At 42.4% G+C, this 19,074-nt stretch overlaps 1 protein-coding gene across 1 annotated transcript in view; it reads left to right on the forward strand.

Moving 5' to 3' along the window:
- The first annotated feature begins 9,852 nt into the window (after positions 1-9,852).
- Positions 9,853-19,074, forward strand: part of SYDE2 (synapse defective Rho GTPase homolog 2) — a 102,046-nt gene continuing 92,824 nt past the window's right edge. Inside the window, exon 1 of the mRNA XM_069094588.1 lies at positions 9,853-10,978. Within this exon, the coding sequence (XP_068950689.1) occupies positions 9,853-10,978 (1,126 nt within the window). The remainder of the gene's footprint in view (positions 10,979-19,074) is intronic.

Here is a 19,074-nt window from a genome sequence, read left to right on the forward strand (position 1 = left end):
CTTTTGGGATTTTTTTTAAGAGGAAAAGAATATTATAAATTGTGGCTTTGAGAAGTCAAGCTGTAGCCAGTTTTGCATATCAGGTCTTCACGAACTTTCTAGTCTTAGTACTCTCTTTTTAATGTCATTAATGGAGTTGAAAGTGAATTTAGGTCTAACACCAATTTACTGCCTCCACCTGGCTGCTGTATTATTAGACTTTCTCTGAGAGGTGGGAAGGTAGAGGCAAGTAAAGCTAATATAAGAGAGGAACTGGTGAATCACCAAATGCTCTAGGCTTTCAAGGAAAAGACAATAGAATGCTTTGGTTGCTGTGGGGACAGTTCCCTGTGGACCTCAAGCAATTATATAGAGGCTAATTCCAGCCCTGTGTCTTCCCTGACATTAACTAAGCAATTCCTCCTTTTCCTACCGAACTTACTCTAGTTTGGCCTCCTGGCCAACAGGGGCACTGTTGAATCACAGAAACTTCATCCTTTGAGAGAGTAATGAGAAAAATTCAAAGAAGATATATTAAATGCCTACTGCACAAAAGAGAAATCCTGGGACCAAAATAACCCTTTCTAAATTAGTGAACAATAAACAAATTCAGGTAAATATTGTTGTTGTTATTGTGAATAGCTAATATTTATATAGCACTTCCTATGTTCTAAGCACTGTGCTAAGGCCTCTACAAATATCATCAAAATAAGCAGAACTTTCTTAAATAAGCAACATAGGAAATTTAAATGGTTGTGGCAAATGCAGCAGTTGAAATTGTTAAGAGATACAATTTATTTTTTAAAAAGTGTAAACCGGGGCAGCTGAATAGAGAGAGCACTGGCCCTGAAGTCTGGAGGACCTGAGTTCAAACGTGACCTCAGACACTTAACACTTACTAGCCGTGTGACCTTGGGCAAGTCACTTAACACCAATTGCCCTCCCTTCCCCCCTCCAAAAAAGGGGGAATAAAAGGTATAAACAGGGTTAAGTGACTTACCCTTACACTGCTAGTAAGTGTCTGAGGCCAGCTTTGAATTCAGGTCCTCCTGACCCGGGGCTGATGAGAGAGACATCTAGCTGTGCCTGAAAAAGATGTAAATTCTTTAAAAATAAACACAGGATTTCACTTGTTCTATTTTTGCTTCTGCTTTTGAAAAAAAGAAAGTACCTCTTTTTCTTTTTTTCTTTTACCTATACGTGAATGGTATCTATAACTGAGGTGGTAGAAAGAGACCTGACTTTGGAGTCAGGAAGACCTGGGTTCAAATTCTGCCTCTGACACATATTAGCTATGTGACTGTATGAGCTTCACTGCTCAGTGCCCAAGGGTAACTCACTAAAACCCTAAGTTATGGAGAAAAGAGGTAGGGGGAGTTCCTGACAGGAGTGCTGGATCCTCAGGAAATGACCACTCGCATATCCAATTCATAGAATATGTGGCTAGAACTTATCTTCTTTTATTGTATTTCATATAGTGCTTAAGACAGTGTCCTGTACATCATTTTCTCATTGCTATTGTCCTTCTCAAACACATTAGTATAGGATTAAATACCATAAAAGTAGGTTCACACCTTCAAGAATCCTTCAGTTCTGCAGGGCTTTGTTGCCACAGATGTGGTGTTGGGTGGAGCAGGGAACAATGGAAGATGATCTTGTATTGGATAATGACTGTGCCAACATCTGAACTCAGGTGAATTAAGGATAGAGAGTCAACTGCTGAGTCTCACCCTGAGTAACCCCAGTGCTCAGCAGAGTTCCTGGCTCATAGTGGGCACTGATATGTTTTTGGGTGGACTTGACTTCCAGCCAGATGTTCAAGGTTGTATTTCATAATTGATTTTGACTATGTAACCACAGTTGGTTCTTACTGCGTAAATATATGTTATAATATTTTCTTGACAATAACATTAAATATGAAAAACATTTTCTAACCATAATTTGGAATGGAAATAATTTCTTAGATAGAGATCAAATTGTGTTTATACACATGATTATTGGCAGCCTTACTCTTAGTCATTTTCTGTGTGACTCTTTCATGGGGGAGTAAGTTTATGCCTGGACAATTCATTAAATAGTTTTGAATTTATGAAATGGAAATAGTGTTTACCATTGGAAGTTCTCTGTGTGAAATAAAATGTAACATTTTTCATAATATGTTTTTTTTTTCTGAAATCAGAATTATATGTCAGATAGATTTTCTATTCTAGACTTGGTTAGTTTAATGAGCTAGCTAAATACACTTTTCCCATCCATGTCTCATATTCATCAATAGAAATCACTGCAAAAATAACACTGAAGCAGTATGGTCTGGTGGAGAGGTAAGCAATGGACTGGAAATGAAAGCAGATTCTCTCTTCCAAACTGAAGCCAATATACCAATTTAGCCTCTGAGTTCTTCCTAGGTGTGCTAGACAGTACTGATGAAATACTCATAAATAAGGCTCAAGGCACAATCCCCTTCCTTCAAGGAGTTTATAGTCTAATTGGGAAGTTAAGATACACAGGTAAATAGCTAGGAGAAAAATAGATCTGAAAGAAAATTCAGAGGAGGCAAACACCATCCACCTCAATTCTTAGATTTCAGGAAAAGTTTCTTGGAGGAGAGATATGACCTGAGACTTAAAGTACCAGTAGGAGGTATTTGAACTGCTGGAATGGGGTGGGGCTAGAGGATTCTAGGTAGAGGGTAAATCAAAAGCCTGGTGGTGGAAAACGCTGTTATGTTTTAGTTGCCATTTTTCAGTTGTGTCTAACTCTTTGTAACCCCATTTGGGATTTTCTTGGCAAGATACTAGAGTGATTTGCCATTTCCTTCTCTAGCTCATTTTATAGATGAGGAAACGGAGACAAACAGGGTGAAGTGACTTGCCTTGGGTCACACAAGCAGTAAGCTTCTGAGGTTATATTTGATGTCTTCCTGACTTCAGGCCCAGCCTTCTGTCCACTGGGCTGCTCTGATTTATTTTATACTTAATCTTGGAGGTGATATGGAGTCACTGGAGTTTATTGACTAGGAAAGTGAGGTGGTCAGACCTGAGCTTTAGAAAACTTACTTTGGAACCTATTGCAATAGCCTTCTGGTTGGTCCCACCGACACAAGTCTCTCTCCACTGTACAGAACATCCTTTACTCTCAGCTGTCAAAAGTAAAGGTCTGTCCGTGTCATCTCCCCTCTCATCCCCTCATTCAGTCAATTCCAAACTCCCTATCACCTTCAAGATCAAAAATGAAATCCTCTATTTAGGCCTTTATAACTTGGTCCCCTCCTACCTTTCCAGTCTTCTTACCACCCCACCACCCCACTTCCATTCCATGTCGCTGCTATCCATTGACACTAACAGAAGTCAGACGTCAGAACAACTCTGTTGTTCTTTGAATTAAATACTGCATTAACCTAATGGTTATTTTCACTGGCTGTCCTCCATGCCTGGAAATCTCTCCCTCCTCATCTTTGCCTCTTGGCTTCCTTTAAGTCACAAGTAAACTCCCAGCTTCCATGAGAAGCCTTTTCTCATCCCTCTTAAAATGCTAATGATTATTTCCAGTTTATTTTATTTCTTGTTTGGACCTAGTTTTTCCCACATTGTTCCCCCACCTTAAGTGCAGGGGCTATCTTTTTCCTTTTTTTTTTTATTGTATCCCAAGCACTTAGCACAGTGCCCAGCACACAGTAGACACTCAATAAATGCTTGTTGACTGACTGTTCTTATTGTTTCTTACACTATCCAGTCCTTGGAATGGCTTTCCCCACTTGGTGCCTGAAATATACTTCACCTGAGCCTTCTTAGAATCCCAAGTTTCTTTCAAGACTCAGCTTTAAGAAGCACGTTCTTCAGGAAACCTTTCCTGATCTCTCAACTATTAATATCTCTCTCCTTCCAAAATGTAATTTACATTCATTTTGTATTTTTAAATGTATACCTATATATGTATATGTTGTCTCTTTTGGATAGAATGTAAATTCATCAAAGACAGGGACTACTTATTTCACTTTTATTTTTGTATCTCCAGTGCTTTTCCCAGTACCTGAGAGACAGTAACGACTAGATTCTGGTTTTTGGTTGATTGATTAATTATTACCAGAAGGGTGACCACAAAGAAATGAAATTTTTCAAGTGGCAGAAGAACTGTGTTCCATGTCCACTCTGCAAAAAATTAAATTTGTAAAACAGGTGTATTTAGGTCTAATTATTTATATTCCAAAAGGAATCTAATTTGATTTTATAAAAAGACTTCACTGATTCCCTTTTAGTATTTAGTTTAACCAATTAACCATCCACTACATGAAAGGCATTGTGCTAGTTAAATGCATTTTTCATTTTACTAATCTTATCTGGCCTCTGAGGTCTTTTATAACTCAAACTGCATGTGACATAGAATCACTCTTTCCCCCATTAGTAAACCACTTTCACTGGTAAACATTTCTAATTCATTTCTTACCTTTATGCCTTTGTTCATGCCATTTTCTCCCTGCAGTTTCATCATCATCTGGTACATTTAAAACAGGAATGAATTTGTTAAATCCAATGAAATTATTTATTAAAATTGCATTTATATAAAAATTTTCAGGTATATGTCTATGCTTATATTTTTACTGGCTTCTATAGAGGATAGGGACCAGAATTCTGATTTCATTGGAATAGGGTAACTCCCAGATTAGGGCATCTCAACCAATGCAGGTCAGCATTCCAATTTAACATTCTTAGAAAGTTGTCTAGAGCGCTAAGATATTAGACTTGTTGAAGGCCACAGTCAATGTGTATCAGCCTTAAGACCTTAACCAGTTTAAGCCTTTCTGGCTCTGAGATTCATTCTACATTCACTAACCCATGTGGTCTCTTGTTGAGTTCCATAAGGCAGGAAAAAAAAACCCAAATCCAAACCAAACCAATTTATCCAATGTAATTTTCATCTATAGTTACCAAGGACAGGTTTGTGATTCTTGTGTAGCAAAGGGTCCAAGCAGTAGAAAGGTGACTGAATCTAAGTGTCTTTTCTTCCCCCTTTATTTTATCAGAGAAAGAAAACAAATGACCAAGGTTTCCTTCAGACTTTTTACTTGATCTAGGAACATGTTAAATTTCACCAATAATGGCAGTGATTTTGATATGTGAACACAGTCTTAAGAATGCCCCCAACACAAAACAATAATCTTTGCCCTACTATCATCCCCAAACTATAGAACAAAAGATAACCCTATAGTGACTATAGCTCCCCCAGAGCATTCACTGCTGATTGAATGATGGGGGACGGTTTTCACCAATCCTGACATAAAGATGTACATACAGTTCGGGAAGGTGTCCTCAGGTTTGGATTTAATGGAATTTTGGGGGGGAAATATTTTGCCCAAGTCATATTCATGCTCATAGCTACGTACAATTTATCCTCCTCTGAATGCTGGTCTTCTACATTCCCATTGCTTCTGAAGATATCTCAGAGCACCCCTCTGCTCTAACTCTGGAGCCCAGTAATTTCTTGGTAGGGAACCATTTGTCTTGCTTTTGTTCACCAAAGTGCCCTATTTTCCCTAAGTAATACTTGGCCTTCTCATGTGCCAAGAACTGAATGTCAACCTTCCCTTATGTGCTGTCTCCCTCAATTAGAATGGAAACTCCTTTAGTGTAAGGAGGGTCTCCATTTTTTTATCTGTCAGAGCACGTAGCACAATGTAAGCACTTAATAAATCCTTTTCCATTCCATAATTTGGCAGTGTTAGGGATGGCTCTATTGCCAGAATTCTCTTATTTCAGGTTCAATGTTGGCACAAAATGAGGTACTTGAAAGTCAAGGGACAGTTAACAAAAGGAGATTTACTTTGCTCTAACTCAGGAAGGATTATGCAACAAGGATATAATGGTATTTAGTTTCTCTAAATGTGCCTTTCCACTCCCATATGGGAACTTTGGTGATCAGGGCAGCATATGATGGACATGGCAACCTTCCTGGTCTTCAGAAATCCAGTCAGAAGGACTGCAACTTCACATGGATGAAACTTTTTATACCCTTGGGTGATCAGGAAGCTGTCTTGGAAAAGCTGGAACCAACTGATTCCTAGGGATAGTTTTGACTCCTTTTAGGGAAAGTTAATCACCGTTGAAGGAGAGAAGGAAGAAGGGTCTGGGCTAGGGGTGGGGAACATGTGACCCTCTAGGTCCTCAAGTGTGGCCCTTTGACTGAAACCAAACTTCACAGAATAAATCCCCTGGTCTGGGCAAACCCCATCATGTGGGTGGAAGGAAAGAAACTGCACCAGGGAAAGGTTGGTAAATATTAGTCTTATCACAGGTAGCAATATGAAGGGGTTACAGAGAAAAAAAAACAAAGGGGAGATTGTGGTAATATTGGTAATTGGTGATGAGTGATATAGGGTGGTAATAACAGGAATTGAAAGGAGAGGATAGATATGAGTTTGTAGAGGAAGAGATAGTACTTGAAATCAGATGCAAGTCAAGGACAGAACTCTGGGGAACTCCAACATCTTAACATCAGGAAGAAGGACCATAGTGAAGAAGAGATATTGGGCATTTTCTTGTTTCCATATGGCAGAGCTCCTGATTATTAGAGCTTTCCAACAGTGGAAGAGGAAGAGGGTTCAGTCTCATTTATAGTCTTTCAGTGAAGGCTAGTTGACCACTTGTCAGGTCTGTGGCAGAGAGGGTTTCTGTTCAGGTATTAGTGCAACCAGATGATCTCTGAGGCCCCTTCCAACTGATACAGGAGGCAGTGAGTCAGAAGAGGAACAGTTAGAAAGGGATGAATGAAAAACATTAATCGAGTGCATACTGTATGCCAGGTGCTGGGGATAAAAATACAAAAGTAAGTCAGTTCTTGCCTTTGGGGAACTTATACAGTGGGGGACAAAATATAAAAGTGAGTGGGGGTGGCCAGGGAAGGGAATTTTGGTCTGGGTAAGTGAAGTCACAGCTTAATCAATTGTTGTATCTGCTCAAGAAGCAATGGTAGTACTGATTGGATTGTTGTTTCCAGAGCAAGAAGCTGAGGTGGTAGGAGACCATATGTGCCACACATCAGGGTTGATGGGAGACATCTGGGGAGGATGCATGTGAAGCATGGTCATCAGCATAGAGATGAGACAGTCCTGAGAAATAGGCAATAGCATGTGCCAGAAGGGTCAAACCACTTTCCCCTCACACCCCAGTGGATAAGACCCAGGATTCTGTGCCTAAGAACCCTTGAAATAGCAGCAATCTCTCCTCCCCTCTCTCCATACTGTTGCCCTGTTTTCAGTCCAGCTCCAGCAAACCAATTCCTTGTGAAAATGGAGCACACATGCATTAACTATTGACCAACTGCTGTTGAAGGGCTAAGAGCCCTGGGAACAGCAATAACTCCCCTTCTCCATCAACATGCCTAAAACCACCAGCCCTGCTTGCAACCAACTATCCTCAGGGGAAGCAATTCTGGAGGACATGAGAACTGGCAACTGACCCACTAAGGTGCCACAGCCTTTGTCTGAAGCAGCCACTATTACTAAAGACCTAGAAAACAAAGTCCTTAGCATGGTCAGGTTCATCATCAGAAATTGGTAGGGTTTTATTAATAGAAATTATACTAAGGAAGATTCCATTCCACCCATTTTGCTGTTTCCCAGGAAGCACTGGGTCATTCCATCTGACTTGCAACTGAAAACACCATATTTAATAGGAGTCTTAAGTTTTAAGACTTTGGGGACATTCTGCATATTGTCTTCCCTTATCTGATTATTCTTCTCTCTCTGAGAGCAGGACTGTTATGCTTTTTTCTGTTTGTATCCCTAGCATTCAGTACAGTGCTTTGCATGTAATAAAAAATATAGTGGGTTTGGTGAGTTGGCATTTATTCACTCACTGATCAGGAGTGAGTGCAATCTTAAAAACACACTGTATCTAGAACATTTCACATTCACCCACCTGGACACCTTTATCGTCTCTGCCCTGCTGCCTCCTCCTTCTCTCTACCTGGAGTAACATCATTCCAGAAACAGACCCCCAGAGCCCATTCTCTCTCCCCATTCATTGGGGGAGTAAATCCACCCAGAATAAAAAAGATAGACCAAAGTTTAATAAACATTCCATGACCTGACAGTGAAGTATTTTGAAAGCCAAGGAGGGAATGCATCCAGATGGAAGGAATGATCATCAGTGTCAAAAGCTGCATGGTAGTAAAAGGAGGATAAAGACAGAGAAAAGACTATTGGATGAGTGGTTAAGGGGGTTGTTGTTGGCCCTGGAAATGGGTAGGTATTTTGGAACCCTGTTATTCTTTGGTTCCTGTTCTTTTTCCTAGTACAGATCATTTAGTGACCTGGATGGGAATATGAACTACAATGAAATATTTTAAAGAATAAATTAATTTGCAGATCATTTATTTACAATTCACAATCAGTGATACAACTGAAAATTAAAGCAAGACTTCTTTTAACCACCCATTCTGAAGGTCTACTATCACTGTGGCCATAAAGACCCTTAGGGGGCACTCTGTTACTGGAGGGAAGTACTTGTTGCTGAATTCCATTTCATAAACCTTGGTTGATGCTATTATCAAAGGTGACTTGAATACTGGTATTTCTCAGTTAAGAAAAAAAAAACAACAGAAAAAAACCAACCTAATGATCCTTTAACAAAACTTTAAAAAAAGCTTTCCTAATAACAGCCATTGTATCTCCCCTCCCCCACTGCATTTAAAATGATTCAGTAAAAGAAAAACTATTAGCTATAAGTTGACACGTTGATGTACTGTGTCTGGACACAGAGAAATTGGGTTCAGATCCCACCTCTTCCACGTGTGTTGACCTTGGACAAGTCACAACTTCCCTAGGCCCGTTTCCTCACGTGTAAAATGAGAGGTTGGACTATGTAACCTGTGAGGTCATTTTCTAGATTAAAATCTCCAATTTTAGGATCTAGTCCAGCTTCCACATTCTACCAAGAAGGAAACTAAGAAAGGGAATATCGTGCCATGGAAAGTAGACTGACTTTGGAATGGGAACGCTCTGGGTTCAAAGACCACCTTCACACATCTATGTGACCTTGGCTGCAATTGCTTCATTTATCCGGGATTGCGTTTTCTCCTACATAAAACAATGAAGTTGGACTAGATGACCCCTAAGGCCCCTTCCAGCCTAAACCTACGATCCTATCGGGCCTCAGTTTCCAAAACTGTGCGGTTGGACTAGATTCTTTCTTTTTTGGAGGGGGTAGATCTCTTCTTAGGACCTTTCCAGACCTGCACTAATGCAATCCTATGAAGCCCGGAGTAAGAGACTTTTCCAACAGGCATTGGAGCGGGGAGCCGGGGCTGCCTTTGCTATTCCTCCTATCCCCCGCGCGCCCGCACATAGTAGGCGCTCCATAAGGAGTCCCCAGATGTTAAGGGGCCTCGGACCCCGCGGTGGGTGCGTGACGGGAGGTGCGCGCGCTCCTCCTCGTGCCCGTCCAAGCAGGGGAGCACATGCTGGGACCTGCGGCTCCCGGGGTGCTTGCGCGAGGTCAGCCAGCGGGACTCGGCCGGCCACCTGGAGAGCCTTTAAAGGAGCCCGCCCCGGACCCGCGCGAGGACGCGGGGCGCAGGGGCGCGAGGGAGAGCTGGAGGCCCAGGGCTCCTTCCCCTCGCGCCCCCCCCACCCCCGCATGAGGCGCGTGGCCCCCGCGCGCCCCTCGCCGAGCCCCCGTGCCGGCGGAGCATGCGCGCTGGCGCCGCTCCCATCCCCGCCCCCTTCCCTCGGCTAAGTTATGCCAAGTATGTGAGGAGCCGGGGAGGCGGGAGGCGGGTTCGAGAGCCACCGCTGGCCATGGGGCGCTGCCGCCGCCGCTGCCGCCGCCGCCGCCCGCCGGAGCCAGGGCCGGGGGCGCCGAGGCAGGCGCGCGGGCCATGGCGGAGCCTCTGAAGAGAACCTGGTCCCGGCTGCGGGGGAAGCGCGCCTCGCGCGGGGCTGCGCGCCCGGAGCGGGAGCGCGCTCGGCCTGAGGAGCCCCGCGCTCCCCCCGCGCCGCTCGCCCCCGGCGGCCCCGAGGGCGAGGACGCGGGCCCAGCCGCCCCCTGCGCGCGCTCGCCCCGCGGCCGCGGCCGCGGCAGCAGCCTCGGGTCCCCGCTGTCCCGGCGGTCCAGCCCGGGCTGCCGCGTCCGGCGGGAAGCGGAGGGCCGGGACCTGGAGGACGCGGACTACTATGAGAACCTGCCCGGCCCCGAGGGCGACGGCGACGGCGACGGCGAGGGCGAGGGCTGGGCCGCCCCCACCGCCCCCGCCGGCTCCTCCCCGGGGGCGGGCGGCGGCCGCCTGGAGACGGGCCGGCTGCGCTCCCAGCTCCAGGAGGCCTATTATTTACTCATCCAGGCCATGCACGACCTGCAGCAGGTGTCCCCGCCCCAGGCGCCGTGGCCGGGGTTAGAGGGGCCCCGCCACCCGCCTCCTGCCCCTCCCCCCGCCCCCCCCTCGCCTCCTCCCCCTCCGCTCTCGGCCCCCCCTCCGCGGGCGCCGCCGCTCCGCAGCCGGAGCCTGGACAGCCTGCCCGCGTGCGCCCCGCCGCCGCTGCAGAGGTGGTCCAGCGACAGCGCCGTCCGCTCCCGCGCGCCGTCCGGCGGTGCCGTCCGGGGCTGGGGCGCTCCCGAGCCACGTGGAGGTGGGATGGACGGCCCGGGGCCGGGCTGCGGCTCCCCGGCTCGGCGGGCGGGCGGCGTGGCCCTGCAGCCCTCGGCCCGGGGCAGCGGTTCCTTGGGGAGCGGCGGCCGCAGTCCGGCGGCGCCCCTGGTCGTGCCCAGAAGCAAAGGCGACGGCCCCGAGGGTCCCTTCTTTAAGCCACCCGTGGTTACCGTGAAGAAGCTGCAGAAGTGGATGTACAAAGGGCGCCTGCTGTCCCTGGGAATGAAGGGGCGCGTTGGGGGGTCGCCGTCCCCCAAAGTCCTAGACGCCCCAGCAGCCCCGCAGTGCCTTGGAGCGCTGAAGGCGCCCGAAAGCAGCCCCCGTCCTGCATCTCCAGACCAAAGAGTTACGCTGACAGGTAGGGGACCGCAGAGCTCACCCCTGGTCCAGTCTGTAAGCTGCGGATAAAACACGTTCTGGGGTAGGGGACCCACTTTGCGTGTTTGAGGGCTGGAGGATGCTTTTGCATATAAGTGACACCAGAGCCGCCTTTGAGGTAACGGTGTCACAGATTTAATCAGTCTAGTGGTTTTTTCCCCCTTCTTAATTTAACACAGTGGAATTAAAACTGATGTTTTTAGGAACTTGAAGTTTTTTCTCTTAAGAGCCATCGTGAATCTTCTCAACAGAGCCAGCAGTGAGTAACTCTTACAACACTTTTGGATTTAAGAACTGGGTGGTGCTTTCCTCAGTCTGTGTAGCTCTAGGCAAAACCATAGACTTTTGTGGAGTTTGTGAGTTTGAATTGTTCCAGTGTAGAATTTATACCGTAAATAAGCTTTTATTTTAATCATTCTTTTCTCTCAGTAACAAAGAATTTTAATATTTATGATTTTTTTTTCTGTTGCACCAAGTAGTATTACACTTGCACCCGTTGCTCAGATATAATGACATTTTCTAATACACATCTGGATATATTTAAATCTACAAAAATCACTTTTGATCATTACCATTTATCTTAATCATCAATATTTTCAAGTTTTGCTAAACTGTAATAACCCAATTTGGAATTTAATTTTATTTTAACCTAGCAAAGGAGGTTAAAGTACCATAAGTAGGGAAGTTCAGAATTTTAATTTAATAAACGGATTTGAAAACCGAATTGCATACTTTGAATTATCATCTTCTTTATTAGAAGTAAAATAGTAGTTGGCATAAAACTTTTTTAGGTGTTCATGTGGATATGAGATGTCAGAGCTAGTAATTGAGAGGTTGTCTCCTGAGGTGTAGTGGGGTGGATAAGGTGCTGGACAGAGGGTTAGATGACCTGAGTTCATCTTCCGCCTCAGATGCCTACTAGCTGTGAGTGACCCCAGAGAAGACACTTAACATCTTAAGAATCTTAACTTAAGAAGATTTAACATCTCTGTGCTTCGTTTTTATCATCTCTAAATTGAATATTGTAGATTGGTTGGTTTCATGGCTCTATATCTCCGAACCCATAAAATAACCCTCTTTAAAAAAAACTTAAAATAGCAATGTTTGGCAAAATTTCCCATTTTAATGATGATGTTTTGAGCTTTGATTTGTTTACAGGCATCATATCTTTGAGTGAATTTACTTCAGTACATATGGTGGTCTTTTGAATTACTTGTTTTATCATTTAACACCATTAATGTCAGTTATCTAATTCTAAAATTCTCAGTGTTGATATTTAAATTTTAATATAGAAGCATCATAGAATAAGCTTCACCTCATTTGACAGCATTATTTCATAAGAAAGCTTTAAATTGAAAGTGACAAATTCCACTTAATTGTCACAAAATTGTTACATACTTTAAAAGTTCATTAATAGATAGGCATGTGTACATCAGTGGTTATGGTGGAAACAAAGTTTAGACAACTTCTGGGCACTTTGAGGCATATATGAAAGTGTGCTATAGTCACTTATAGAGAAGAAAAAGAAACAAATTTTAAGCAAATTTGTTGAATAAGAATTTTTGGGCTCTCTAATTCTGTACTACTAAATTGTACTTTAAAAAAAAACCCGAGTTTCATCTCACAAATGGAAAAGTGAGGTATTTTGCAATAAGTTGATTATTAAGTAAGATGTGCCTTTCAATTTTTAAGTATTTATAAGCATTTTTGTCATTTGGAAAATTTAGTGTTTTTTTCTTATTTTGAATTTGGTTCGGTTAACCCTTTGTATAATTCTTAAATAGAAAACTATACAAAGGGTGATGTAAAACTTTAGTCAGACATTTTGTAACTTATTGTCTGAAGGTAAAATATTTACCTTCTGTACACTTTTATACTTTTGTTGGAGTGTGCACATTCATGTTTAAAAAATAAGCAACGCAATCGATTACCAAAGATAAGACTAGATTAGTTGGAATTCTGCCAGCAAGTGTTAGCTAAATGGACTGGCAAACTTTAAAGGAAATTAAAGTTCAGTATCCAATGAATAATGTTATAGGAAAGGTTATTCTCATGTATGAATTATTGGTATCATAAGAAAGCTACATAATGTCTATGAACTCTTTTTGGGAAAACTTTTCGAGATGAATTTTCATTCAAATAACATGTTTAAACTTTAGATGATAGAGATTACATATCCATTTAATTTCATTTCCTGTGTTTATAGTTAATAAACATCAGTTTAAGGGGATGCTGTAGACATAGTGTAACTGGCACTTAACAGAAATTCTCATGATATCTTTGTGGACATTATAGAGAAATGTGGACAGTTAAATGGATTCAGAACTGGTTAACTTACTATAATCCTGAAATTTGAATTACTCAATCCCCCTCATCCTGAGGGGGCATGCAGCAGGTCTCTGTCCTGAGCCCTAGGCTGTTCTGTATTTTTAATAAATGACTATGATAGCATGCATGTTATATTAGCATGCTTATTAAACTTACAGATAAAAGAACTGAGAGTGATAGTTGAGATGTCAGATGAAAGAATAGGGATAGGAAAAATTTTTTTTCAGGATGGAATGGAATGATGGACCAAGTAAAAAGTTGAAATTTAATAGGGATAATAAATATAAGATATTGCTCTTCAACAAGAAAAAGAAGGAGAAAAAAAAGAAAAGAAACAGAATAATTATAGTCTAGAGAGATGAAAAAGTCCTGAGAGGTTAAATTGAGTCAATAGGTTAGCTATATCCCCAAAGAAGTAATATGACTTTGTTGTTGTTAAGTGGTTCAGTTTTGGTGACTCTGTGGACTGTACTGTCCTTGGGGTTTTCTTGGCAAAGATACTGGAATGGTTTGCTATTTTCCTTCTCCAGGGGTTTAAGGCAAATGGTAGTTAAGAGACTTCCCCAGGGTCACACACCCCTAAAGTGTCTGAGACCTCCAGTAGGCAGCACTAATTGATGTTCACTTAGTTGTCCATGCATTGCTTCTGGAGCGTTGTGTTCAGTTCTGGATGCCGTATTTTAGAAGGGACATTGATGAACTAAATCAGGCCCATATGAGGCCTATCAGGATGGGGAGCTTGAAACTCTTGTCATTTAGGAAGGGTTGAAGAAACGTGGGGATAGTTTTTCTGGCAAAGAGCAGATGCGGCTGTCATGTAAAAAGAAGAATTACAGTTCTGTGACTCCAGAGAAGAGTACTAAGACCACTGAGCTAAAGTTACATTGAGGCAGATCTTAGGCCAATGTAAGGAAAAATCCACCAGTAATTAAATGTGTTCGGAAATAGAATGGACTGTTTTCAAAAGTTTGCTATCCCTGGAAGTATTCAGATGAAACTTGGATGAATATTTGCTTAGCATTTTGTAAAGAGAATTTGTAGATTAGGTAGAATTGAAAATAGTTTACCTCCATGGTGTCTTTCAATTCTGTGATAAGAAAGATTGTGATAACTATTATTTATGGGTAGAAAATGCTGCTTTTTTGAGAAAAGTTAAATTTATTGAACATTTTAGGTACAACTTAAAGGACCTTTTAAATGCTTTAAAGATCTTATTTAATTAAGTCTCATTAAAGTCTATGGGTTATGATGGTACTGATGGATGGAAGTACTGATGTGCAGAAGAAGTAACTGACTAACCCAAGGCGGTAAGGTAGAAGACCCTTTTTTTTTAACTAGCTCATAACATTTTTATTTCATAAAAGAGTAAATTGTTCATGATGGTACTATTCCTTACCAGTTTGAAAATTAGCATCTTCTAAGGCAATAACTAAAAGCACATTTCAGCTAAAGCAGCACCTTCTTGATTGTAGACAAATGATGGTTGTAGTTGCAAGCTATATTCTTTTTCCTATATTGTTACCTATGATAGTGATCCTATTTGTTTTTATTTTGACCATACTTGTGATTTCATCCAAGTAGGGAGCTTCCAAAGAGAAGGAACTCTCCCAGTGCAGATACTGCCTGAGGCACTTAGAGGTTGTATTTGCCCAGACTCACAAAGGGAGTATGAGTCTGAGATGGAACTTAATCCAAGTAGTCTAAACTTTGAGGTTAATTCTCTTTCTGTTAGACAACACTTCCTCTCTTCTTTTTTACAAATATTTTATTAATGTTTTTGGGGGTATTATTTTTAACATTACGGCCACTTTCTAGTCAGTTTTCCCACCAATAGAATATTCCTTTATCAGATAAGTTCAGTTATTTAAATCATACTAAAGCCAGTAGCTGCGTCTAAAATGCATATTTCATTCCACAACTATTGTTCACTATCACTTTGCAGAAAGGCCAGAGGCATGGTCGCTTCATGGATCAGAGTTCTGAACTCCTAGAGTGTTGTTTTCTTTTGCATTATTGTGGTCATCACATAGGTTATTTTCCTTATTGTACTTAACTTGTTCTACATTAGTTCATACAAGTCTTCCCAAGTTCTATAGTTATGTCTTTTGGAATAATAATATCCCATTACCTTAATATGTCATAATTTGTTCAGCCATTCCCCCAGTTGATGGACAACCATTTTCCTTTCAGTACTTTGCTGTTACACAAAAAGTGCTACTGTAAATATTTTCTCATACACATATTTATTCGTTTGTGCCTCAGATTACCTTCATTTCTCATGGAACATGACCAAGTTGAGAAGTCTGAGTTTTCTCAAACAAGATTAACTTTTATAGAGACAGAAGTTTGAGGCAACTGAAATATTATCAAAATCTGTGGATCGTGGTACAAGTAGCTTGTCTTCTCAGTGTTCCGAGACTAGATGTGTTTCTACAGTGAGCAAACCCGTAGTAACTGGAATATTCTCAGAGCATGTGTCTCCAACTGCAAATATCTTGTCGTCTGCATGTTATATAGTTGAGGTGACATTTGGTTTTCCTCTCCCTTCCTGGAGGTGAGAGGTCCCCAGGTGTTACACATTGGGCTGACTTTTTTTTCCATCCCTCACAACCCTCCCTCCCCCATGTGCTTCTGCACATCTGTCAGGTGAGGAAGGGGGAGGAGGGGAAAGGGAACTGGTGGGGGATGGTTGTGAGGGAGGGGATGGGAAGGGGAAGGGGCAGGCATACTTGAAGCTGCCTGTGGGTCACCTCTTCTGATTTCAGAGAGAGAGAGAGAGAGAGTGAGTGTGTATTCTTTCCTTCTGTCTTTGCCCTCATTTATATGTTTGCTACTGTTTATTACCAGGTCAAAGGGCAGCTTAAGGATTCTATAATATAATTCCAAATTGTTTTCCAGAGTGGTTGAATTATTTTACAACTCCACCAGTGGTACATGAGTTATTAGTGTGCCTTCTTTCCAGCAGTCTTACCAGCATTAATCAGTTTGCCTTTTGTCCCTTTTACCAGTCTGATGGATGGGTTGTAAAACCTTCAATTGGTTTAATTTGAATTTTTCTCATTATTAGTGATCTGGAACATTGTTTCATCTGGTTATTTGACAGCTTGTATTTCTCTTTTTTAAATTACTTGTTCATATCCTTTGAACCTTTATTCCTTGGGGAATGATTTGTTATTACATATTTGTATCTGTTCCCTGCATGTCTTGGATAACAGAACTTTATCAGAATTTCCCCCCCCCCTCAAATGGCTTCTCTTTTTATTCTAGCTTTGTTGATTTTGTTCATGGCAAAAGTTTTCAAATTACTATAATCAAAATTGCCTGTTTTATCTTCAGTAATCACCTCTGTACCCCTTGTATAGTTCTGAGTTTTTTCCTTTAGTCATAATTGCTTACATTACCTCTTTCTGTTCTCAAATTTTTAAATAATGTATTCTTTTATACTTAAGTACCATGTCCCCTACTTCACTGAAAAATTTAAGTCTGCTAGCTGAGAGCTTCCTTTTCAGCCTCATCTCATATCACACAGGTATTTTCCTCTACCATTACCTCCTTTACCCCCATCATAGACAAAGCAGTGGCCCTTCTCATTGCCAAGGCAAACTCTTCTGTCTTTGATCCCATTCCATCCTGTCTTAACCAGCATATTGCTCCCTCTAGCATCTCTACTTTTCCACAAATCTTCAGTCTCTCCTTATCTATTGGCTGCTTCCCTGCTGCCCACAAACATGCCTGTCTTTCCTCATCCTTAAAAAAAAAATTCTCATTAGCCATCTATTGTAAGGTTTATGGGATTTAAAGATCTTCCATGCCCCATTGGACTTGCTGACGTAGCAGGAAGGGGCGGAGCAAGAGGAAGCGGAAGCCAAAACTAGAGTTCCTGCGGTGGCTGGTGGTGGTGGCGACAGTGGCAGCAGCAGCAGAGGCAGCGGCAGCGCGAAGCCCTTTTTGAGTTAGCCAGAATTTCTGCTAAGGACTCCTGCTGAGGACTGCCAGGGGCCGGAGCTGCTGGGAGCGCGCTTCCCGGATGCTGGGTGGTTGCTGTGAGTGGGGAGAGGAGGACCTTTGCCTGAGGTAGCCTGTTCTTTTTTAAAGGCTTGAAAATGTGGGTGCTTTCTACTTTATCTACCTGTACCAATGTCATAACTACTCTGATGGCTTTCACTTTCTGGTTTTGGGACTCAGTCTTTTGGTATCTTAGTAAATTTTCTAGTTTATTCCCCCATATGGCAAGCATGATGTATTTTGTGATGGATAATTATATCAGCATATCTGTAATCTCCATAGGCATTGTGAATATGGCATTGCTGGTACACCTATCTGTAAACCTTATTAGCTCACCCACCTCTCTCTCTCCCTTTCATGGGTAAATTCCCTGAGTAATCAGTACCTCCATTTTCTCTCCTCTTGTGCTTCCAAACTTTCTGCATTCTGGTTTCCAACTTCATCATTTAACTGAAAACTGCTCTCCTTGATATCTTTTTTTTTTGTTGTTGTTCTTTTTGGAGTGGGAGAAGGTAAGGCAATTGGGGTTAAGTGACTTGCCCAAGGTCATATGGCTAGTTTTTGTGTTAAGTGTCTCAGGTCCTCCTGACTCCAGAGCAGGTGCTCTACTCACTTTGCCACCTAGCTGCCCTCTCCTTGATATCTTAATTGCCAAATCTTTTTGACCTCTCTGCATGCTGTTAATCACCTCTTCTGGATACTCTCTGTCTTATCTAGGTTTTCTTGACTGTTCTTTCCAGGTACTCTTCCCTCCCTCTCTGACCACTCTTGAGTCTCCTTTTCTAGATCTTCTTCTAGGTTATATTCACTCACCATGAACATGCCCCTTCAAGGGTCTTCTCCTGCTCCCTTCATCTTTTCTTCCTCCATGTCATCTTGATTGGTGATCTCATCAGCTCCCTCGGGTACAGTTATTATCTTTGTGCAGATCATTCTCAAATCTATTTCTCCATTCTTTCTCTTTTTCCTGACCACAAGTTTTGAATCATCACCTGCCTATTGGACATTTTGAACTGCATGTTTGTCGCCTCCAATTCTTCACTGTCATTCCACATATCCAATCTGTTTCTGTCTTGTTTCTACCTTCAAAACGTTTCTCATCTAAGTTCCTTTCCTTTCATTCCCACAGCTGCCCCCCTCATACAGGCCCTCCTGACCTCACACCTGTATTCTTAGGATGATAGCCTTCTAGTTGATCTCCCCCTCTCAAATGTCTCCTTGCTCCAATCCATCCACTTTATTGTCAGTGTAAAGAGGGCTGAGTCTGTGTCACTTCTCAGCTCTGTGATCTCCACTGGATTCCTTTCGATTGATAGGATCAAATAGAAAGCCTATTGCTTGGCTTTAAATCCTTTCATAAGCCCACTCCAGACCTTGCTAGTCTTGCTCTGTGCCCTTAGGACCCCTTTTTCTGCTTGGATGGCTCCCTCTAGATTCTCCATTCAAGGATGGTGCCTAGGCCAGCCATCTCTTCTGTTCCCACCATACTGCTCTCCTCTAGATTTCTCCAACACACCCCTGTGGTGGATACTCCTCTCCTCCCTCCCTGTTTTTAGCTTCCTTTTATGTATTCTCTTTTCCTTTAATATTTAAGCTCCTTGAGGTTACTGCCCCAAAGGGGACTGCCTTTCTTTTTGCTTGTATCTGTATTCCCAGCTCTTAGCACAAGAGCCTAGTACATAGTAAGTACTTAATAAATGCTTGTTAACTGATTTAATTATAGCATTTTACTCTCCTCCCTTA

Source organism: Petaurus breviceps, unplaced genomic scaffold (genome assembly GCF_028583685.1).
Source record: "Petaurus breviceps papuanus isolate PSGF00001 unplaced genomic scaffold, PetGlider_PUasm1.0 220, whole genome shotgun sequence".
Taxonomy (NCBI): domain Eukaryota; kingdom Metazoa; phylum Chordata; class Mammalia; order Diprotodontia; family Petauridae; genus Petaurus; species Petaurus breviceps.